We start from the raw sequence: 22,278 nt of genomic DNA on the forward strand, positions 1-22,278 counted from the left end.
ACCCCATATGGGGGAATGATCCCAGTGCTTCTGCTAGCTGAGAGCTGGCAGAGCAGTCCTAGCTAGAAGCTGGTCAAAAGTGAAGGAAGTCAAAAAGAGGAAGGTTGCTGTGTGACTCTTCCTTTTGTTACCTGGACAGGTAAGGTCATGCCTACCTTCTATCTCATGCAAAAGGAAGGATGCTCTAGCCAGGAGGAACAGGAAGTTTCGACTGGCTGGACCAAACATTCCCTCGCATGTCCACTCTAGGAAAACAAGGAATGTTGTACTTGACTGCCTCTCATGGATCGCATCCCACAAAATGCACCCTGATAAGTGTTTCCTCCATTTTCCCACTCCCAGCGTGGAGTAGTGGTTAAGAGCGGTAGTCTCGTAATCTGGTGAACCGGATTCGCTTCCCTGCTCCTCCCCATGCAGCTGCTGGGTGACCTTGGGCCAGTCACACTTCTCTGAAGTCTCTCAGCCCCACTCACCTCACAGAGTGTTTGTTGTGGGGGAGGAAGGGAAAGGAGAATGTTAGCCGCTTTGAGACTCCTTAAAGGGAGTGAAAGGCGGGATATCAAATCCAAACTCTTCTTCTTCTTCCCTCTCTAGCGGATGCCAACTACCAGGCTCAGTCCGCCGTCCCAATGCGCATGGAGACACATGGAGGGGAAGACGTGGCCATCTTTGCCAAGGGGCCCATGGCGCACCTCCTTCACGGAGTCCATGAGCAGAACTACATCCCCCATGTCATGGCCTACGCCGCCTGCATTGGTGAGAACACGGGCCACTGCCGCTCCGGAGCGCCCACAAGGAGCCCGTTGGGACTCCTCGCCGCGACCCCCATGTTCTTCTCCCTCGCTCTGCTCAGGCTGCTGTTCTAAAGGCTTGCCTTCGGAGCGCTCCTCTACCGGTTGAGCCTGACTGCGCAGCGTCCGGGGCTCCACGACCTGCCTCTGGAAATGGGGTTCAGGTTTCAGCGACGGAGTGCACCTCTTTGCTGCGACTGACCAACCGCTAGGAATTTCCATTCCAGGCTCGAAGGCACCGGGGGCACCGGGTCAAACATCACTTGTTTGTTTTGGATGTTCCAGGAGCAACGCCAGCCTGACATTCTGAGATATTTTCTCTGGCAACTTCCTCAATGAAGATAAGAACGCCATAGGGCTCTGTTGCATGGGAAGGGCAAGCTCTGCGTTTTTTGTTTTCCTTCTCTTTGCTGATGTGTCTCTTACTTCACCAGAACGTTTTAACCGCCTGCTGTCTTAAAGGCTTGTCACCTTCCTTCCTTCTGCAAAGGCAGGCACCCCTAAAAGATAAAAAAAACAAAAACCACCTGCTCTTCCTTCTCAATCCATTATTCCTGATTTATATTGTGAGCAGTGGGAGTTCTTCCACCAATCAACCAGCTCAAAACCAGCCGTGAAATTTAAGTTCAAAGAAGCAGAGGGTTATCGTTCCCCTGCCCCACAGGCCTCTGAACTTTGTTGTTCCTCTTTCACAACGATGGGGGCAGCTGATTCCATCTGGCTACATAGCAGAAAGAGAGACCGTGGGCCGCACCAGGACTCTCCTTTGGGAGACTTTTGGGCTCCGCTCTCCTTGAACCTCTTTCCATTCCTTCATTCGAAGGGCTTCTGCGCCTAGTTTGCTTCCCCCTTCCTCCTTCCCAGTCCCCTTTTCTTCTTTTCACACGTATTTTATTAGTGCTTTTTGTAAATGGCTCCGGGAGCACTTTTTGGGTGTGGGTGTGCGTGTGTATGAAGTAAAACAGTTAAACAAAACAAAAACACACACACAAAAACAAACAAATAACCAGAGGAATGCTCAGCTTGATTTGTTCACATGCAGCATGGTTTTTTTATGGGGGGACGCGGGGGGTATACATACCCCTAAACATTTCGTGAATCTAAGTTTGGCCTCATGGAGGGGCAGTATTTCAATATCAGTAGGAAAATGAGAGTACCCCTAAACATTTTTTTTTAAGAAAAAAAGCACTGGTCACATGTATGCACCTAACCCTTAGCAAAATCATGCCTGAATGATAAACCAGGTGGGGTGGGTGTGTTTTAAGCGGTCATTGATTGTAACACCACAAGTTCTGCAGCATTTGAAATCCTATGCTTTTGTTTAAAGCAACGAGCAAACCTTTGATTGTATGTTTAAAGAAATGAACTCTGAAGTTTTTGTTTTTTTAAGTGGCAGAGAACTTGTGCTGAGAGGATGAGGGGAGGATGAGGGGCTCTGTTTGATGTGGTGTGAGCCATGCTCATGTGGTGTGCTGTGGCGTTGGGGCTGGGAAAAGGGCTGGCTCTCCTCTCTGATGCTATCTCTGCACGCAGCTTGCAACGTTAGCCAGCCATGCGATCCCTTCCGACCTGTTTCAGTTCTGGGGAGCGTCTTTAGCCCTCCAGATGTTGTTAGCTCTAGCCAGCTGTTAGGGCTGATAGGGCAACGGCAAACCCTGTAACATCTGCATGGCACACAAGGGACAGCCTTGATCTATCCGAAGTGGTTTCACTTTGTTTGAGCAACACAGAAAGTTCCGCCGCCTTTGGTTCTCCAACTTTGTCCCTGGAGGGAATTAGATAGTTGCTGGAACTGCAATGCTGGGAGGCAGCTGGAGGGTGTCTTAAGCCAGCAACCTGCATCACAAACCCTGCAGCCTTCAAAACCCTTTTTCAAATGGCTTTGCATCATCCACACGCAGAGGTGTTGCCCCGTGGTGGATTGAGGAGCTGCAAAGCAAGTCCCCGGAGGAGGCTCTGATTCGAACTCTGAGCTTGCTCCATAGCACTGGAGCAATCACAGAGTCAACCATTAGTTCAAGACTCCTCTGACGGCTCAAGGAGGTTAAAGGCAGCGCCATGTATCCAGGGCCGGCCCTGCCGTTGTGCAAAAAGAGGAGACAGTGCCTCAGGTGGCGGATGCTGGAAGGAGCAGGCCCTGGCTTCCTAAGCTCCTGCACGCACGCATGCACTCACGCCCACACAGCCATCCCCTTCCACATCTGCTGTATATTTAACACCTGCTGTATACTAAACACCCTCTCCTGGCCACCCCAAATAGCCTGCCCCCTCAGTGGACAGCGCGCAAAATCCAGTGCAAGGGATGTGCACTAGCAGAATCTACATCTCTCCTTAAAATCAGCTCCAGGAGAGGATTGGGCAAAGGCCACAGTTCAGGGGTAGGGCATCTGCCTTGCAAGCAGAAGGTCCCAGTTCTAGTCTCCAGTGGCACCGCTAGGTAGGGCTGGGAGAAAACCCTGGTGACCTACTGTTGCCAGTCACCCGGTTGGGCCAATGCCCTGACTCTGTAAAAGGCAGCTCCCTGATTTCCTCAGTCCAGCTATCAGCCTAGTTCAGTAATCTCCAACCTGTTGCGACCCAAGACTCCTTTGAGGGCACAGTTATTCATAGTTCCCCACATATTTGCATGGTGGCTATGCTGTTGTGACACCCGCCTTTGGCCAGCTAGCGACCCAGCAGTGGGTCCCAACCGGTCAGCTGAAAGCCAGTGGCCTAAGTCAGTTTCTGTCCGTTGAAAGTGGCGCCATTTTGTCCCTTCTCTCAGGCAGCAGAATGCCTTGAGCTGGGCCCACAGCCCAATTCTAATTAACCAGAACGAATTATTCCCTGTTCCTCATAATACTTGAACTTCGGGGCGGCTCAATGAAAGACGTTTGGTTGGAAGCAAGTTCAGGCCAAAACAAAAAAGCCCTTCTTCGTATAATGCGAAATTTGCAGGCTTAATCGCCACCAAGTTCTAGGGAGTGCCAATGGCTTTGAATGGGGGTGGGTGGGGTGGCAGGTGATGACACGGCTGGCCTGCGACATTTTGGTGCTGCAGGCATCCCCACGGCTGCCCCCTTGCCCATACTGATGCACTTCAGGGACCAGTGAGTGGCACAGGCACGACTGCAGGGGCACGGTGGGGAGGGACCCAGATAATAATAATAATAAAAAAAATAAAATAATAAACCTTTATTGTCACTACTGCACCTGTGTGCAGTGAAATTAAACGAGCCCCCCCCCGCCACATACACTCAGTCTTGTTCACACTTTGTGTGCTTGTCAGAAGTCAATTGCACCACTATTCCCCCCCCCCCCCATTCAGCAGCCCATGGATAAAAACTTTTCTTTAACCTGTTGGTTTAGCTGACTATACTTCTGTATCTCCTGCCCGAAGGTAGGAGATTAAAGATGTGCTGGCTGGGGTGTGCGTCGTCCCTGGGAATCTTCCTCGCTCTCCTGAGGCAGCGGTCTCCTGCGATGTCATCTAGCGAACTCCGGGGGCAGCCCATGATATCATGGGCTGTATTCACCACCCTCTGTAGGGACTTCCGTGGCTGTCAAAGCAGCATACCACACTGTAATACAGTATGAAAGGACACTTTCTATTGTGGACCGGTAGAAAGAGATCATCAGTTTTTGTGTGACATTGTTCTTACGCAAGACCCTAAGGAAATGAAGTCCCTTTTGGGCCTTCCTAACCACCTGGCTGCCCAAGGTGGGCTTAGACCCTCCAAGTGCCCCTCTTTCCCAGGGGCAGTCCCAGACTTACAGAAGCCATCCCGGTTCCTGATTAGATCCCAGAATGTCCCACATTTCATTGGAGAAATGTTGGAGGGTATGGAGTTATGCGACCTCCGAGCCAAGGAGATAAGTAACTAGACATTCTTTAGAAGACATCTGAAGGCAGCCCTGTATAGGGAATTTTTTTTTTTAAAAAAAGGTTTAACATTTTATTATGTTTTAATATATGTTGGAAGCTTCCCAGAGTGGCTGGGGCAAGCCAGTTATTATTATGGATTAAAGGGACCCTGACCATTAGGTCCAGTCGTGACTGACTCTAGGGTTGCAGCGCTCATCTCGCTTTACTGGCCGAGGGAGCCGGCGTACAGCTTCCAGGTCATGTGGCCAGCATGACTAAGCCGCTTCTGGTGAACCAGAGCAGCGCACGGAAACACCGTTTACCTTCCCGCTGGAGCAGTACCTATTTATTTACTTGCACTTTGATGTGCTTTTGAACTGCTAGGTTAGCAGGAGCTGGGACCGAGCAACGGGAGCTCACCCCGTCGTGGGGATTCGAACTGCCGACCTTCTGATCGGCAAGTCCTAGGCTCTGTGGTTTAACCCACAGCACCACTCGCATCCCTCTATTATGGATTAGGACGTCCCTATTTTCATCGGGGAAATGTTGGAGGGTATGTGTCTAAATAGAATTTGCCACTGAATGCTACCAGTTTCTGCCAGGACTGAGGCTGTTGGGATTCAAGAGTCCAACACAATTTGGAGGGCCACAGGCTCCTCAGGTCTGTCTGTCAGTTCAGTCTAGTTTTGCCTATTAGGACACCAACTGGGGTGGGGAAGGCCGCTGGGGATGGAAGGACACAGGAGAATAGTTTGCACTTAAAGACAAACCTATCTAATTTTCTCTTTCCAAAACCAGGTGCGAACAAAAGCAAAGGCATCCTTGTAATTCGCCCGCCTCTGAATTTTGCAATGCCACTCCAGCCAAGTCATGGGGTGCGAAAATGCACATGCTAGGGCAAATCATGGATTAAATTGCATATAATAAAGTATGCTAATAAGTGGCATTGGGGAAACTGCTTTGCAAAAGGGTGGGTTTTAGAGAAAATTGCACGCGAAAATGTGCATACTGGTAGCCCACATCTTTTGTGGGGGTTACATTCCAGGGATAGCATGTAAATAATAATAATACTTTTTTTTATTGTTTGTACCTTGCCCATCTGACTGGGTTAACCCAGCCACTCTGGGCGGCTTCCAGCATATTCAAAAACACAATGAAACATTAAACGTTAAAAATTTCCTGATACCGGGCTGCCTTCAGAGGTCTTCTAAAGGTTGTCTAGTTACTTATCTCCTTGACATCTGATTGTGGGGGCATGTTCCACAGGGAGGACATCACTACCAACAAGGCGCTCAGCCAAAATAGTGTATAGCCAAAACAACCATTTAAAAACAGGGGAAATAGCTCACAAGAAACACAGTTCAGCACTTAACCAGTCCAGCAAGCAAGGCGGAAGGCTTAAAAGCTCTTTTCGTGCTGCGAAAACGTACCTCAAAACGAGCTTTTAAGCTACTCTCCTTTAGCACATTTAATAACCACGTAAAGTTGAAACCACACATGTTCAATACACGAAAGCGGAGGTCTACCTACATTGGGGGAAGCTGGAACTAAAAGGCGGAAGAGATTTTAGAAACAAACAAACCACAAACTGATGTGGAAGTGCGAAAGACTGGGCTTAAGATCGGAGAGGTTTAGAAGATCGGAGAGGAGTGGAAGTTGATTCAGATTTGCCCATCTCAAGTGTTGCCTGAGCATGTTTGCCACTGAAGAGGGAGAAACCTCCTTTCAGTCGCCCCCACAGGGGCCAGGTAGACTGAGCAAAGATTTGTCCCCCTTTCACCTGCAGACAGAAGGAAGATCCAAGCTTGGCTGCTGCTCGCTTGTGGAATTAAACGCTTGCTGCCAAAGCAAAGGATTTGCAGAGATGCTGGCATCAAACTTTGCTGAAAGAGAGAGTTGTTGTTGTTGATGATGCTGCTGTTGTGTGTGTTTTATAAATCAGAGTCCCTGTTGATTGATTTTCTTGTTGTCCTTTGGCATAACTTTTTTAAAAATTTGAAATAAAATTATTTTTGAACAGCTGGAGAACTGAGTGTTTTGAAGGAAACAGGGACGACATCACACAGGTGTTCCAGAACCACAGACCTGACTTTGGGAACATAGTTGCTCAGAAAATGACTGAGAGCTGTTGTGTCCCTTTCTTGTGAGAATCCAGGGCCCCCGCTTCATCAAGCCAGCACAACGGCTGACCAGATTATTACTATAATTACAGTATTATATTATATATTTCTGATATCCTTCCTGCTACCTTGATAGGGACTCAGAGATGTACAGATAAAATGGGAACAGCTAAAAATGGGGGGGGGGGGTTCCCATTTAAAACAATTTAACATTAATGAATTAAAACTATCACCTAACTAGCTACCTATAAGATTTATTAAAAACATACCAGATAATTACAATAAAAGCAGCACAGTGCCAGCCCTTTTATTAAAAGCAGTCAGTTCCACCTTCTGGTGGAAAGGACATCAAGGAAGGAGCCAGTCATAGAATTGCAGATTTGTAGAGTTGGAAAGGTACTCCAAGAGTGATCTAGTCCAACCCTCTGCAATGTGCGAATCTCAGCTGAAGCATCCATGACAGATGGCTATCGAACCTCTGCTTAAAAACCTCCAAGGAAGGAGAAGCCGCCACCTCCGGAGGGAGAGTCTGGCTCCTCTAGGCAGGGAGTTCCAAAGATGTCTTCTCCTCCTTCTTTGGCGATCACTTTTAGCCGAGTAAGATTGTCTTCCATAAACACGGTTTTAACAGCGAGTCCTTAAGTGACTGTGGAGGCCAATTCTGGATCCACACGTCCTTCCACAGTGGGGACATAGGTTTCCAGGCGGGAGTTGATCACGGCAAGAGTTTGCCAAGCGCACCTTCTTCTTCGCACATTTCTTCCTTTTGTCCTGAGTTTGAGCGTCTTCAAAGCCCACGACACCTTTGGTAAAGGCTGTTCTCCAATTGGAGCGCTTGCAGGCCAGTGTTCCCCAGTTGTCGGTGTCTATCCTACATTTTTAAAGATTTGCCTTGAGGGAGTCTTTAATTATTATTTTTTAAAAAAATAATATTTATTAAATTTTTAACAAGAAAAAAGTTACAAAACAGTAAACAAAAAACACAAGAAAAATTCAAAAACCAGAATTTAACATAAAAATAAAAAATAAAAAATAAAAATCCCTCTTTCTAATATCTTAGCATTCATTTACTTATTTTCATGACTTTCTCACACCTCCCTTTTTTTGTATTCCATTTAAAAATTTGTTCAGCAAATTCATACCCTCTTAATATTATAACCTCACATTTTCGTCTAATATCAATCCATTCTTGCATATTCTTATTTTGCCTTATTACTAGAACCACTTCGTTTCATTCCAACGTCATTAGCATTCGATAATTTTACAGTGTTTCTGTAGATAGATTTTAAATTTCTTCCAATCTTCTTCCACCAACTCTTCTCCCTGGTCTCGGATTCCGCCAGTCATTTCCACCAATTCCATGTAGTCCATTACTTGCATCTGCCATTCTTCCAAGGTGGGTAGGTCTTGTGTTTTCCAATGCTTTGCGATGAGTATTCTTGCTGCTGCCGTAGCGTACATAAAGAAAGTTCTATCCTTCTTTGGCACCAATTGGCCGACCATACCCAGGAGAAAGGCCTCTGGTTTCTTCAAGAAAGTATATTTAAATACCTTTTTCATTTCATTATAGATCATCTCCCAGAAAGCCTTAATCCTTGGGCACGTCCACCAAAGGTGAAAGAATGTACCTTCAGTCTCTTTACATTTCCAACATTTATTATCGGGCAGATGGTAGATTTTTGCAAGCTTGACTGGAGTCATGTACCACCTGTATATCATTTTCATGCCTTGAGGGAGTCTTTAAACCTCTTTTGTTGACCACCAGCATTACGCTTTCCATTTTTAAGTTTGGAATAGAGCAGTTGCTTTGGAAGACGATAATCAGGCATCCGCACAACATGGCCAGTCCAACAAAGTTGAAAAACCATTGCAATGATTCCAAAGCAATGATTCCAAAGATGTATGGGAGAAGGCACTGAGAAGGCTGTCTCTCATGTTCCCACCAAGAGCTCCTGTGGAGTAGGGAGACCAACGATCTCAGAGCTCATGAAGCCCTCGGCCCTCGGGCCATTTCCAGCGATTGGCATTCAGAAGCATTTCTGTCTCTGACCCTAGAGGCAGAGCACAGCCACAATGGCTGGTAGCCCCTTGAAAGCCATTTCCACAAAATTGCCTAATCCTCTTTTAAAGGTAAAGGTAAAGGAACCCCTGACCATTAGGTCCAGTCGTGACCAACTCTGGGGTTGTGGCGCTCATCTTGCTTTATTGGCCGAGGGAGCCAGTGTACAGCTTCCGGGTCATGTGGCCAGCATGACTAAGCCGCTTCTGGCGAACCAGAGCAGGACAAGGAAACACTGTTTACCTTCCCGCCAGAGCAGTACCTATTTATCTACTTGCACTTTGACGTGCTTTCGAACTGCTAGGTTGGCAGGAGCAGGGACCGAGCAACAGGAGCTCACCCCGTCACGGGGATTTGAACCGCCAACCTTCTGATCGGCAAGTCCTAGGTTCTGTGGTTTAACCCACAGCGCCACCCGCGTCCCTATAATCCTCTTTTAAAGCCACCCAATTTGGTGGCCGTCACTGTCTCCTGTGGGAGGGAGTTCCATAGATTAACGACATGCCAATTAAAGAAGCCCTTCCTTTTGAGCTTTCTGAATCTTCCAGCATTCAGAAGAGGGACTCTTGCAACAAAAAGCTGTAAGAGAAACGCACAAAGTCCGGTTCCCTCGAAAGAGCACGCAGCTGTTCTAGGTCATTTCATCCAGAGTTCATCCTTCAGGCTTAAGTGCTTTGATTTTTAATTAGGAGACTGGGAAATAAATGTACCAGCAAATTGCTGAAGGGTTTTCAGATGTTCTTGCCTGTCTCTTCAACTGCTGATCCCCCCCCCCCCGGCCCACATTTCCCCAGGAGTAGCAGCTTCAGACATTTTGCCGGCTCGCCATGTGAGTCTATTAATTTTGTGCCAGTCAATACAATCAATCTGGCCCATCAGCCGGGCGCCTTAGGGAGAGGGGGGTGGGACAGGAAGCAAACGTGTCTGGTGGCACATAGCAGCGCCTGCTGCTCAAATCAATCTCCTCCTTTGGCTAGAGGAAGCCTGATTGATTGAGACGAAGCCTCTGTGGTATGCCAGCGGCAGAGATGGCGTCCGTATCCGTCCACGCATGAGCTGCAGCAAAGCATACAAAAACGTTTGCCAGGTATTCTGGGAGCTCTGTGGCATGCAGGCTGAATCGGTGGCAGCAGAATGCTTATGCCTCGGGTCTACTGGGAGGGCAAGAGCAGAGATCATTCAAGTTTGTAACTCAAGGGTTAAGTCAGCTGGACAAGATGTGGGCGGGCAGGGGGAGGGGTTGCTTAGCAACCAGCTGGAGTGGCATGAGAGGGTAACACTGTGCCCTGGATGGCTGTTCAGTTCTGAGGGAGTTTTCTTCTGCATATTTGACTGGGGGCCTCCCTGCTATGGTAAAAGGCCTGAATTTTTTTATTTATTTTTTAAACCTGAAACCTCTCTGTTCCTGTCACTCCAGTTTAAGGAGGGGCTTTTCTCTCTGGGCTGGATTTGCTAACAAGGTCATGACTTCAAGATCTGTGGTGGGCTCAACTCTGGGAGCGGTGGATTTGTGTATTGAGGGGTGGGTGGGGGGTTATGTTATGTTGTAAATAAAATTCCAATAAAAATAATTTTTAAAAAAACAACACAAATGGCAAGAGTGGAGATTCTGACTAAACGTCAGGAAGAACATGCTGGCAGTAAGAGCTGTTTGACAGCGGAACAGTCTCCCTTGCGAGGCAGTGGCCTCTCCTTCGTTGCAGGTTTGTCAACAGAGGTTGAGGACCGTATGCCAGGAATTTTTTAGCTGTGATTCCTGCACTGCAGGGGGTTGGATTAGATTGCTTTTGGGTGTCCCTTCCAACTCTAGAGCTCCATGATATGTATCCAGACCTTCCAAGTGTCCCTATTTTCCTGGGACAGCCCCGGATTTACAGAATGCCCCGCTTTTCCTTAGGACGTCCTTATTTTCATCTGATAAATGTTGGAGGGTATGGTAGGAACGGATGTCCCTGTTTTCATCGGAGAAATGTTGATGTTATTATTGCCAGTTTCTTATCCAGCCTTCACCCTAAGATCGCAGGGCAGCTTGGCACCAACTGATATGCAACACTACGCAGTATTTAAAAACCATTTAAAGTGACTTTAAAAACTACAAAAATAAGGTGGGTCCTATTCAGTGCTTTTTTTCTGGGGGGATGCAGAGGTATGCATACCCCTAAACATTTTAGAAATAATACTTTTTTAAAAAAAAATTGTCCAGTAGCACCTTAGAGACCAAATAAGTTTGTTCTGGGTACAGTGGTACCTCGGGTTACATACGCTTCAGGTTACATACACTTCAGGTTACAGACTCCGCTAACCCAGAAATAGTACCTCGGGTTAAGAACTTTGTTTCAGGATGAGAAAAGAAATTGTGCTCTGGCGGTGCGGCGGCAGCGGAAGGCCCCATTAGCTAAAGTGGAGCTTCAGGTTAAGAAGAGTTTCAGGTTAAGAAATTTGAATTAAGTTCTTAACCCGAGGTACCACTGTATAAGCTTTTCTGTGCACGCACAAATCTTCAGAACATGCACATGAAAGGTTATACCCAGAACAAACTTACTGTAGTTGGTCTCTAAGGTGCTACTGGACAATTTTTTAAAAATAATTATTCTGACTGCGTCAGACCAACACAGCTACCTACCTGACCCTAAACATTTTGTGGATCTAAGTTTGGCCTCATTTGAAGGGGCAGTATTTCAGTATGAGTAGGAAAATGAGATGTTTTTTAAGAGGAAAAAAAGGACTGGTTCTATTAATGTTGGAGGGTATGTGGCTCCTTTCATGTTTTCTTTAACACATCTGGAGGTACAAAAGGAGTTACCGTAATTTAAAACAGCAACCGCAACAGCAGAACTGCACGAGGTCAAGTTGTTAATGTCCGCCCCTTCCTCGGTTTCAGAAATGACTTCCACAGATCTCTCCGGTGAGCCAGCCCTGTGCAGCTAGGAAGCAAGTCTTTGGGGACACCTTCTCCTCCTCCTGGACAGCTTGCTGTGGACTCCAGCGGCCCATTACCCAGAGGCCCCCCCTTTCTCTCCGCCATGCCACAGGCCACCCTGAACGACGGGTCTTCCCGGCGGCTGAGCTATCTTTGAAACAGCTTGGCCCCTGGAATGCCTTGTGGCTTTTGCGGTTTCCCAGCGAGGGTTCCAGACCAGCCAAGCAGGCAGCAGGACATGAAGCGGCTTTCTGTTTGGGGGGAGTGGCAGAGAGAGTGGAGGGGGGGACACGATACTAGGAATACATTGAGAATAAACATGGGAAGCCACAGAGGAGAACGCCAAGCACCGAGGGAGCCAGAGGCGGCCGGCGGCCAGCAGGAGCCTTCAGCCCTCGCTTTATTTATGCAGCCCGGCTTTTAAAAATACCGAACTCTACTGACATGAACTCACTTGAAGTATCTTCTCAGCAAACATCCTGCCATATTTAGCCCAAAGCTTGGAGTCACAGTCAGTGGCATAGCATGGGGGGTGCAGGGGGGGCCGGCCGCACCGGGCGCAACATCTGGGGGGGGGTGCGCTCGCACTCGCAGCTCTCTGCCCCTACCTGGCTCACTCAGGGTTAGGGGGCGCAAATTACTTGCCTTGCCCCGGGTGCTGACAACCCACGCTACGCCACTGGTCACAGTCTCTCTCTCTCTCTCTCTCTCTCTCTCTCTCTCTCTCTCCTCTCTCCTCTCTCCTCTCGCTTCTCTCTTCTCTCTCTCTAGTTTCTTCACCAGGGCATAACATTTCAGCTTGGGGTCCCCGTTAGTGGGGTTAAGCTTCTATATGGTATTGAGAGCTGCAACGGAGCAGCCAATTGCTTGGGGATGTCAGCCAGGGCTGTCTTGCCCATAGAGGCAAGTGGTGCAGGGCGCCAGGGCGCCATGTTCTGGAGGGTGCCAGGGAAGAGGCGGAGGCTGGGCGTGGCGCCTCCTGGCATCAGCTCGCTGCCCTTGCCCTGAAGCAGCGCCATGCCCAGAGTCTCTGCCTCTTCCCCACCAAAGGAGCCACCCTCCAGCCGCTGCCCGCCTCCTCCAGCCCCATAAAGCTGCTCGCATTGCCGTAAAAAGTTCGGCAACTCTGGGAAATGGTGTGTGTGTGTGCTGCTGCTGGAGGGATCTTTGCACCATAGCGCCGGATATACTTAAGATGTCCCTGATGACAGCCACCCTCTCAGGTGGCCGGCATTCATCACCTAGGCGAAAGAGACCCTTTCCACAAACACCCTACTCTCTTTAAGAACCCAAGAAGAGCCTGGTGGATCAGGCCGATGGGATTTCTAGTCCAGCATCCTCATCTCACAGTCTCTGAAGAACTATATGTTCTCTGCATAGTGGATGCTTTTACAATATGTGGCGGGGGGTGGAATAAAGGGAGAATTGGAATAAATAATTAGAGATCTCAGTTCCGACCACACAGTAGAAAACTGTTTTAACTACGACAACAAGGGTGTCTCTGGACCTTAAATTAAGGCTCATACATCAAAAAATAATACAGTGGTACCTTGGGTTACATACGCTTCAGGTTACAGACTCCGCTAACCCAGAAATAGTACCTCGGGTTAAGAACTTTGCTTCAGGATGAGAACAGAAATCGTGCGGCGGCAGCGGGAGGCCCCATTAGCTAAAGTGGTACCTCAAGTTAAGAACAGTTTCAGGTTAAGAACGGACCTCCAGAACGAATTAAGTTCTTAACCCGAGGTACCACTGTACTTAGAATATACTGGACCCCATTATGTTTGTTTAAAAAAGGGCTATCTAAGGCAAGGGTCAGCAAGGTTTATCTTGTCTGGGCCAGATTGGTTCTGTGGAGATCATGCACTGTGATTTTCAGTGTCTGCGTCTGCGCAGATGTGATTTTTGGCACTGCAGAAGCGAGTCCCCGTGCTGCGCCGGTTTAGCGGAATGGGCGCGCGGGTGTCTCAGTTCGGGAGCGGCTCGTGGGCCAGTCAAACGACCGTCGTGGGTCGCTTCTGTCCCATGGGCCTTAGGTTGCGGACCCCTGATCTAAGGTATCTAACTATTGGAGATGCAATAGGGATAATGTTTCTCTAAAACATATTTTTTCATTGTCCTATATTGAAGGATTTTTGGCAGAAGGTAACTGAAACCGTCAACAGAACTGCACGGAACAACCTTACATTTACAGAGCAAAATATCCTCTTGAATTATATAGCCAGCACATGGAACCTTACAAAAGGACAATACGAGTGGATTCTCTGTGCCCTTACCACAGCAAAAAAGACTGATCCTGATGAATTGGAAAAATAAAAATATGTCTCCCTTCTATGGTTGGACTGAAGACTTATATAAACTCGCAACTTATGAACAACTTGCATATAAGCGCAGACTTGCCATGGACAAATTCAGTGATATTTAGAATCCATTCTTACAAATACTGTAATAGGTTAAGATCTGGTATACAGTTTGGGGTCCCTCCCCTTAATTTTCCTTTCTACACGGGTTCTGTTTCTCTTTTTCTTTTCTCTCTCTTTTATTTACATCTCACCATGCTTAGTGCATATATAATTATGTTAATTTGAACTTTCAATAAATATGTTTATAAAAAACAAAACAAAACCAGTATGTGGTGGGGGGCTGTGTACACCAGCAGTTCCCAATTTTTTTTGGGGGGGTGCCCCCTAGCCTACAAACAGCATAATTCAGAATAGTGGTTTGCATGACCTACTAAGGAAGATAATAACACCGCCGAACAGTAATGATTACTTGTGCATTTGTTCAAAATCCAGTTAAAGCTATGTAGTTTAATGAATCCAGCAAAACGAATGAACTTGATCCAGCTTTTCAAAGTCTGATTATACCTCCATTGCTCACTTGGGGAACCAGCGGGTTCCACGCTACAAATTCAAAGCACATTTTTTTTAAAGCATAGTTTCTCACAAAGAGTTCTGGGAGCTGTAGTTTACTCCCCATGGAGATACTGTCCCTAGCACCCTTAGCAAACTACAGTACCCAGGATTCTTTGGGGGAGGCTATGTGCTTTAAACGTGTGGCTTGTACACAGCAGGTAACAGCTGAGTATTTGAGGGGGACAATTCTCCAAACTTGTGTGTACATTAGCGGGCAGGGGAGGGCAGAGAAAAAAGCAAAATTGGGCATATAAGCCCAGATCTATCATCATCACTGTCTGTTATGTACTGAGTTGAATGGGATCCAAAAGGCAGCAGTCTGGTCCTAGAACAATAGGATTCAGAATGCGGCAGTCTGATTGGTCCACAGGAGCCACCCAATCCAGCTCCAGGTGGAAGTGAATCCGCAACCTGATTGGCCTACAGGTGAATCCCAGAATTAGCCAATCACGTGGGGCCCATTGTGTAAATAATGCATATAAAGCAGACATTCTGGGGAACTTCCATTCCTCCTCACCACTATGAGCTGAATAAAGAGTATGAAATCCACCCTCGATTCCGAGTATATTTCATTGTCCAAGTTCTGTTCTTTTTGCATGTGGAAGGTCCCAGGCAGTGGCGTAGTGGGGGTGGGGGGTGGGGCAACCACAGGGGTGGTTCCCCTGGGTGCAAAATTCTTATGGGCACAATGCAACTTCACTAGACAACAGAACAACTCTTCTTTTCTTATCTCTGCAGCTGTGATCTCCTGGATGACATGGATGCCATTAGGCAGTTGAATGTGCATGCGTACTCCACCTGTTTGCGCTAGCAACCCACGCTACGCCACTGGTCCCAGATTCAATCCCTGGTCCCGCCCTTCCCTAAAAACTTCTAAAAACCTGCAGGTGGAAGCTGGGATAAAGGTCTCTATGTACAAGGCTTGTTGGAAGAAGGTCTTCAGGAGGTGCCCAAAAGGCAACAGAAGTGGGGCCTGTCTGATATTTAACAGGAGAGAATTCCAAGGGGTCGGTGCCACCACACTGAAGGCCCTGTCCCTGCAATGTGTGGAATGAACCTCCTGACAAGGTGGCATCTGCAGGAGGCCCTCACCTGTCGAGTGTAGTGATTGATTTGGTACATAAATGGCGGACCTCGAGGTCTCAAATTTCGGCAGTGTGATGCCAAAATTTGGTGTGCTGAATTTTTGCACTTTATGCACCACAACCAGCACCTTGAACTTAGCCTGGTAACTAATTGGCAGCCGCTGCAAATTTTCTTTTTCTCTCCCCCCCCCCTTTTATTATTATTTTGCAGGACAAACACACATAAAAAGAAAGAAAAAGGAAAAAGAAAAGAAAACTTCAAAAGAAAATACAAAAACCAATATGAAACAAATAATGAACAATGAACATGGAACCATATTTCAGTTCTTCTTTTCTTCTAGTTGACTTCCTTCGTCCTCAGCGCGGTTCTATTTTCATATTTTGTAAACTGTTTCCTTCTCACTACGTTCTCCCCCTTTTCTTTCTAGTTTTAGCTTTTACACCATAATTTGTTTTGCAAAAGTCCCCCCCCCCAATTTTTTAAATTCATTTTATAACACAAAAGACAAACAATACAAACAAATTCTTGTCTTATCCTTATTTTTTCTAAACATTGTTGGGTGGGCTTCCCCAAGTCCCCCCTATCTGATTTTCATTTTAACTCATCTTTAGCAGATTACGTATATCATAATTTTAAACCATTTTTTATCAGACTTAAAAATCTTTACATTTTATCTCTTACAAATAATACTGTTTTAAAATACATTATCTTTTACTTCTAACCCTACAGCCTATATCCACTTCCAAAGCTATTAAGCAAGTCCAGGTATTAATTTGAGGGCACTGCTTTTTAAGGTAATCTCTGTATTTTCCCCCATTCTTTTTGAAATTTTTGTTTAGACCGACCCCTAATTGCATCTAGCCAATTCAATATCATCAAATAATTTTTCTTGCCATTTTTTTCTGTTGGTGTTGTCAGTGCAAATTTTCTTCTAGCAGCAGGTAATGTGGGGGCAATATCCTGTACCACAGCGAGCAATTGAGCCACCACTTTTTTGCAGTAGCTTACAGACAAACTTCGAGGGCGGCCTCATATATAGAGCACATTGCAGCAGTTCAATTTAGAGGTTAAACAGACGGATTTGGATTAACATTTCTTTGCAGAGGAGCATGTGCGATAGTTGTGGTTTGTTGAAAGCCAACAGAGGTGAGAGAGGGGTAGAGAAACAGGAATTTTTTGGTGGTGACTCGGTTGAGAGTTCCTGTGATTTGTAAGTTTCCTTATGGCTCGTAAACGCAGGGTGATGAAATGTGCAGAGCAGACTAAGAAAATATAGTCACACCTCGTTGCTCTGCATAATTTCGTCAAGCTGGTAGAATCCAGTGTTTCTTGATCAAAGGACACATGCGTTTTAAAATGGACAACGGTGAGAAAAGCTGTGTAGCTATTAGGTGGTGATAAGGGTAAGGGAGAGATCTGGCCCGGTTTGAATTTAAAGGCGAGCTTAACTTGCGATTCCTCAAACGATAGGAGAACCAAAAACACATCCGCACTTCTCCAAATGTTGCAGTTCTCCAGCCAAGTATTGCACGCACACGCACAGACACACACACACACACACACACACACACACACACACACACACACGGTTTACATAAGAATGCATGCATTGGTGAAGATAACACACAAAAATACAATATGTTGTTGTTTAGCCATTTAGTCATGTCTGACTCTTCGTGACCCCCTGGGCCAGAGCACGCCAGGCACTCCTATCTTCCACTGCATCCCGCAGTTTGGTCAAACTCATGCTGGTAGCTTCAAGAACACTGTCCAACCATCTCGTCCTCTGTCGTCCCCTTCTCCTTGTGCCCTCAATCTTTCCCAACATCAGGGACTTTTCCAGGGAGTCTTCTCTTCTCATGAGGTGGCCAAAGTACTGGAGTCTCAGCTTCACAATCTGTCCTTCCAGTGAGCACTCAGGGCTGATTTCCTTCAGAATGGAGAGGTTTGATCTTCTTGCAATCTGTTTTATTTATTTTATACTGCAGTACATGGATTATTGCTTTCATTTTATGGGTCAATGGTCTCGTTAGATAGTAAAATTCATAAAGAGGTTGTTTTTAGAAGTCTGGAACAGATTAATCCGTTTTGCATTACTTTCTATGGGAAAGCGCACCTTGGTTTTGGAGTGCTTTGGTTTTGGAATGGACTTCCAGAACGGATTAAGTTTGAGAACCAAGGTACCACTGTATTGTTATCTAGCCAGTGGACCAGAGCCCGAGGGGAAAACTGCTTCTTCTTCCAAAAAAGAGAGATCTGTATAGAGAGGGGTTTGTATGCAACACCTTTTCCTCTCTGCTTTGGAGTTTTGGCAGGAGCTGTCCACAGGAAGGATCTGTGAGGTGGACGTCTTCTCTTCCCTCAGCGACTGTCCTGAGGCAGCTCTGTGTGCTAAGAATAGCAACCCGAGGCAGGAGATGGGAAAGATTTTACAAAACACTTCAGTTCCTTCTCTGCACTCCTCTGAGCCAAATGTGAGCCCTGTCTTAATTCTTGCTCTGGTGTGTGGAGCACACACAGTCGTGAGCACCAGGGCTCAGCTGGGTGGTTTTTTTATTCCCCTTCCCCCTTTCCTTCTTGGTCTTTTTTCCACCCCTGGCAGCACAGCAAGAGGTATTGATCTCACTTCGGGTGACCTAACCTTGTCCGAGGATGCAAAAAAACAGAGAGCAGGCTTGTTTTCTTTCATCCCATAATAACCGAGCAAACAGCTAAAAAAACCACAACGCACACCACTTGCTAGATCGTGGTCCGGTAGCAAATTAAAGTCTCTCATTTAACATGGTGGAGGGAGCAACAGGGCGGCCCGTTGGGCGGGAATGCATTAGGGATTTATTGGAGATTATATCCCTTTATTTAGCAGGAATGAGTTTCAAGTTGGAGAGCCTTGTGCGAAACCTTGATACCTCCAAGGTACCATGCTTTTCCCGTCTTCTTTGGTAATGACTCACAAATTTGGAGCAGGAAGAAGGAATTTCCCAGAAGTGCCATTATCCTGAAAGAAAAGAAAACAGAATTTGGCTGTATTAAAACCAGAATTTCCAACCAGCACTCCCAGAGGATTGAGAAACCAGTCCTCCCTAAGGCCAAGTCAGGATGGCCTCTTTGCCAGTGGAAAGAGATGTGGTGCTCATTAATGCAGACAATATCCAAAAAATGTAAGAAGAGCCTGCTGGTCCAGGCCAGTGGTCCATCTGGTCCAGCATCCTGTTCTCACAGTGGCTAAACAGATGTTTGTGGGAAACCTTCCTGTGTTTTTCAGCCACTGGATTCAGGATTTTAAAATAAGATTCAATAAATTCATGGAGGAGAGGTCTGTGTTAAGTATAATTGATATAATTGACACTGAAAGGAAAATGCCTGTGTATTGATGGAGGTTTAAAATGGAAAATCGCTAAATGTGTATCGCTAACACTGGTGTGTGTGTGTGTGTGTGTGTGTGTGTGTGTGTGTTTCCACAGCAGTTTTCTAAGTGGACTCTGAGCTCTTGCTGAGTTGATAATTAACTCATTGTTGTTTTTGGCTAGCTAACATGAGTGAGTGTTGTAACCTTAGATCAGGTGACAAAGGTATTGAGTTACAAATTCACCATCTTGAAAGGGTGGTGGCTTTCTCTGACTGAGACAGAGAACAGGCCACAGAAAGAGATTGACATAGACCAATTTCTGAAAACAAATGGATTACAAAAAATTTCTCAAGAAAATAAGTTATTGCTGAAATACAAAATAACTGAACAGGAGGTGGAAGGTGCTATTCAGAACATGCGGTTGGGTAAATCTCCAGGGCCGGACGGTTTAACCTCTAAATACTATAGATCTTTGAAAGATTGGTTAATTCAACCACTAAAGGAGGTGTGCAATGAAATTCTGGAGGGGGAAAAAGCGCCAGAGTCGTGGAAAGAAGCTTATATCACACTTATACCGAAAACCGAGTCTGAAAAGACACAACTTAAGAACTACCGCCCCATATCCCTGCTTAATGTGGATTATAATTTTTTTGCAGACATTTTGGCTAAAAGATTGAAAAAAGTATTAATGGAGGAGATACATAAAGATCAAGCTGGCTTTCTCCCGGGTAGACATTTGTCTGACAACACGAGGAATATAATTAACATTTTAGAAAAACTTCAAACAAATATCAATACCAAAGCAGTTTTGATATTTGTAGACGCGGAGAAAGCTTTCGACAATATTTCCTGGAGTTTCATGAAGAAAAATCTTCAAGGGATGGGGGTTGATCAAAGTTTTGAAAATGGTATAGGTGCAATTTACTCAGAACAAAAGGCCAAACTTAATAACGTGGTGAGAGAAGAATTTAAGATGGAAAAAGGGACACGACAAGGTTGCCCAATTTCCCCATTGCTTTTTATTTCGGTCCTGGAGGTCCTGTAAAACATGATTAGAAGGGACCATCTGATTAAAGGCATTCAGGTCAGAGCTAAACAATACAAATGTAAAGCTTTTGCAGATGATTTAGTATTGACATTACAGGAGCCAGAATCTAGTACTAAAAGGGTTTTGGAATTAATCCAGGAATTTGGTCAGATGGCAGGTTTTAAGTTGAATAAGTTAAAAACTAAGGTTTTGGAGAAAAATCTAACACCAATTGAGAAAGAGAGGTTTTAGAAGGAGACAGGTTTAACATTAGTAAAAAAAGTAAAATACCTGGGGGTGAACATGACTGCTAAGAATGTGAATTTGTTTAAAGATAATTATGAGAAATGTTGGTCAGAAGTGAAAAAAGATCTCGAAATATGGTCAAGCCTGAAGCTTTCCTTGTTAGGCTGAATTGCTGTTATCAAAATGAATGTATTGCCAAGAATGCTGTTTTTGTTTCAATCATTGCAAATTATAGACAAGATGGACTGTTTCAAGAAGTGGCAGAGAGATATCTCTAGATTTGTCTGGCAGGGCAAGAAGCCCAGAATAAAATTTAAAATACTTACTGATGCAAAGGATAGAGGTGGATTTGCCCTGCCAGACCTTAAATTGTATTGTGAATCAGCAGCTTTTTGCTGGTTGAAAGAATGGCTGCTTCTTGAGAACACGGACATTTTGGACTTAGAAGGTTTTGACAATGTTTTTGGGTGGCATGCATATCTGTGGTATGACAAGGTTAAAGCACATAAGGCATTTAAAAATCATATTGTCAGAAGAGCATTGTTCAATGTTTGGACAAGATATAAAGACTTACTTGAAAACAAAACCCCAAGGTGGCTATCACCTATGGAAGCGAAGGCTCTGAAAAAACTCAATATGGAGGCCAACTGGCCAAAATATTGGGAGATTCTAGAACAGGAGGGTGACAAATTGAAATTGCAGAGTTTCGAGAAACTTAAGGATAAAGTGCGAGACTGGCTTCATTATTTTCAAATAAGGGAGACCTACAATTTAGATTAAAAAATTGGCTTCCAGGTGGAAAAATCAAAATTAGAAACAGAACTGTTAGAACCCAAAGCTAAGATATTATCAAGAATGTATAACTTGCTGTTGAAATGGAATACTGAGGATGAAACGGTAAAATCTGCTATGATAAAATGGGCACAGGATATTGGACATGACATTATGTTTGCTGACTGGGAACAGTTGTGGACCACAGGTATGAAGTTTACGGCATGTAATGCCTTAAGAGAGAATATTATGAAAATGATATACAGGTGGTACATGACTCCAGTCAAGCTTGCAAAAATCTACCATCTGCCCGATAATAAATGTTGGAAATGTAAAGAGACAGAAGGTACATTCTTTCACCTTTGGTGGACGTGCCCAAGGATTAAGGCTTTCTCGGAGATGATCTATAATGAAATGAAAAAGGTATTTAAATATACCTTCCTGAAGAAACCAGAGGCCTTTCTCCTGGGCATGGTCGGCCAATTGGTGCCAAAGAAGGATAGAACTTTCTTTATGTACGCTACAGCAGCAGCAAGAATACTCATTGCAAAGCACTGGAAGACACAAGACCTACCCACCTTGGAAGAATGGCAGATGCAAGTAATGGACTACATGGAATTGGCGGAAATGACCGGCAGAATCCGAGACCAGGGAGAAGAGTTGGTGGAAGAAGGTTGGAAGAAATTTAAAATTTATTTACAGAAACGTTGTAAAATTTTTGAATGTTAATGACGTTGGAATGAAACAAAGTGGTTCTAGCAATAAGGTAAAATAAGAATATGCAAGAATGGATTAATATCAGATGAAAATTTGAAGTTAGAATATGTGAGGAGAAATAATTAAGGGTAAATTAAGATGGTATGAATTTGCTGAACAAATTTTTAAATGGAATACAAAAAAGGAAGGTGTGAGGAAGTCATGAAAATAAGTAAATGAGTGGTAAGATATCAGAAAGAGGGGTTTTTATTTTTTATTTTTATTTTTACGTGAAATTTTGATTTTTGTATTTTTCTGTGTGTGTTTTTTGTTTACTGTTTACTGTTTTGTAACTCTTTTCTTTTTGTTAAAACTTAATAAATATTATTTTTTAAAAAAACTTTAACCATGGAAGACTGGAAATAAAAGAGTCTACATGGTTTTACACACAAAAAAA

The 22,278-nt window shown here is 45.2% G+C and overlaps 1 protein-coding gene and 1 long non-coding RNA gene across 3 annotated transcripts in view; both read left to right on the top strand.

Moving 5' to 3' along the window:
- ALPL (alkaline phosphatase, biomineralization associated) overlaps nt 1-6,663 on the top strand; it is a 70,127-nt gene extending 63,464 nt beyond the window's left edge. For both annotated transcript variants that reach the window (XM_079987046.1, XM_079987047.1), the window contains exon 12: nt 595-6,663. In XM_079987046.1, coding sequence (XP_079843172.1) covers nt 595-866 — 272 coding nt within the window. In that variant the 3' untranslated portion in view covers nt 867-6,663. The remainder of the gene's footprint in view (nt 1-594) is intronic.
- Nucleotides 1-6,663, top strand: part of LOC307222271 — a 65,949-nt gene extending 59,286 nt beyond the window's left edge. Inside the window, exon 2 of the long non-coding RNA XR_013841705.1 lies at nt 5,051-6,663. This is a non-coding gene — a long non-coding RNA (uncharacterized lncRNA). The remainder of the gene's footprint in view (nt 1-5,050) is intronic.
- Nucleotides 6,664-22,278: the final 15,615 nt, after the last annotated feature.

This window comes from Podarcis cretensis, assembly GCF_951804945.1.
Source record: "Podarcis cretensis genome assembly, chromosome: 8".
Classification (NCBI taxonomy): Eukaryota; Metazoa; Chordata; class Lepidosauria; order Squamata; family Lacertidae; genus Podarcis; species Podarcis cretensis.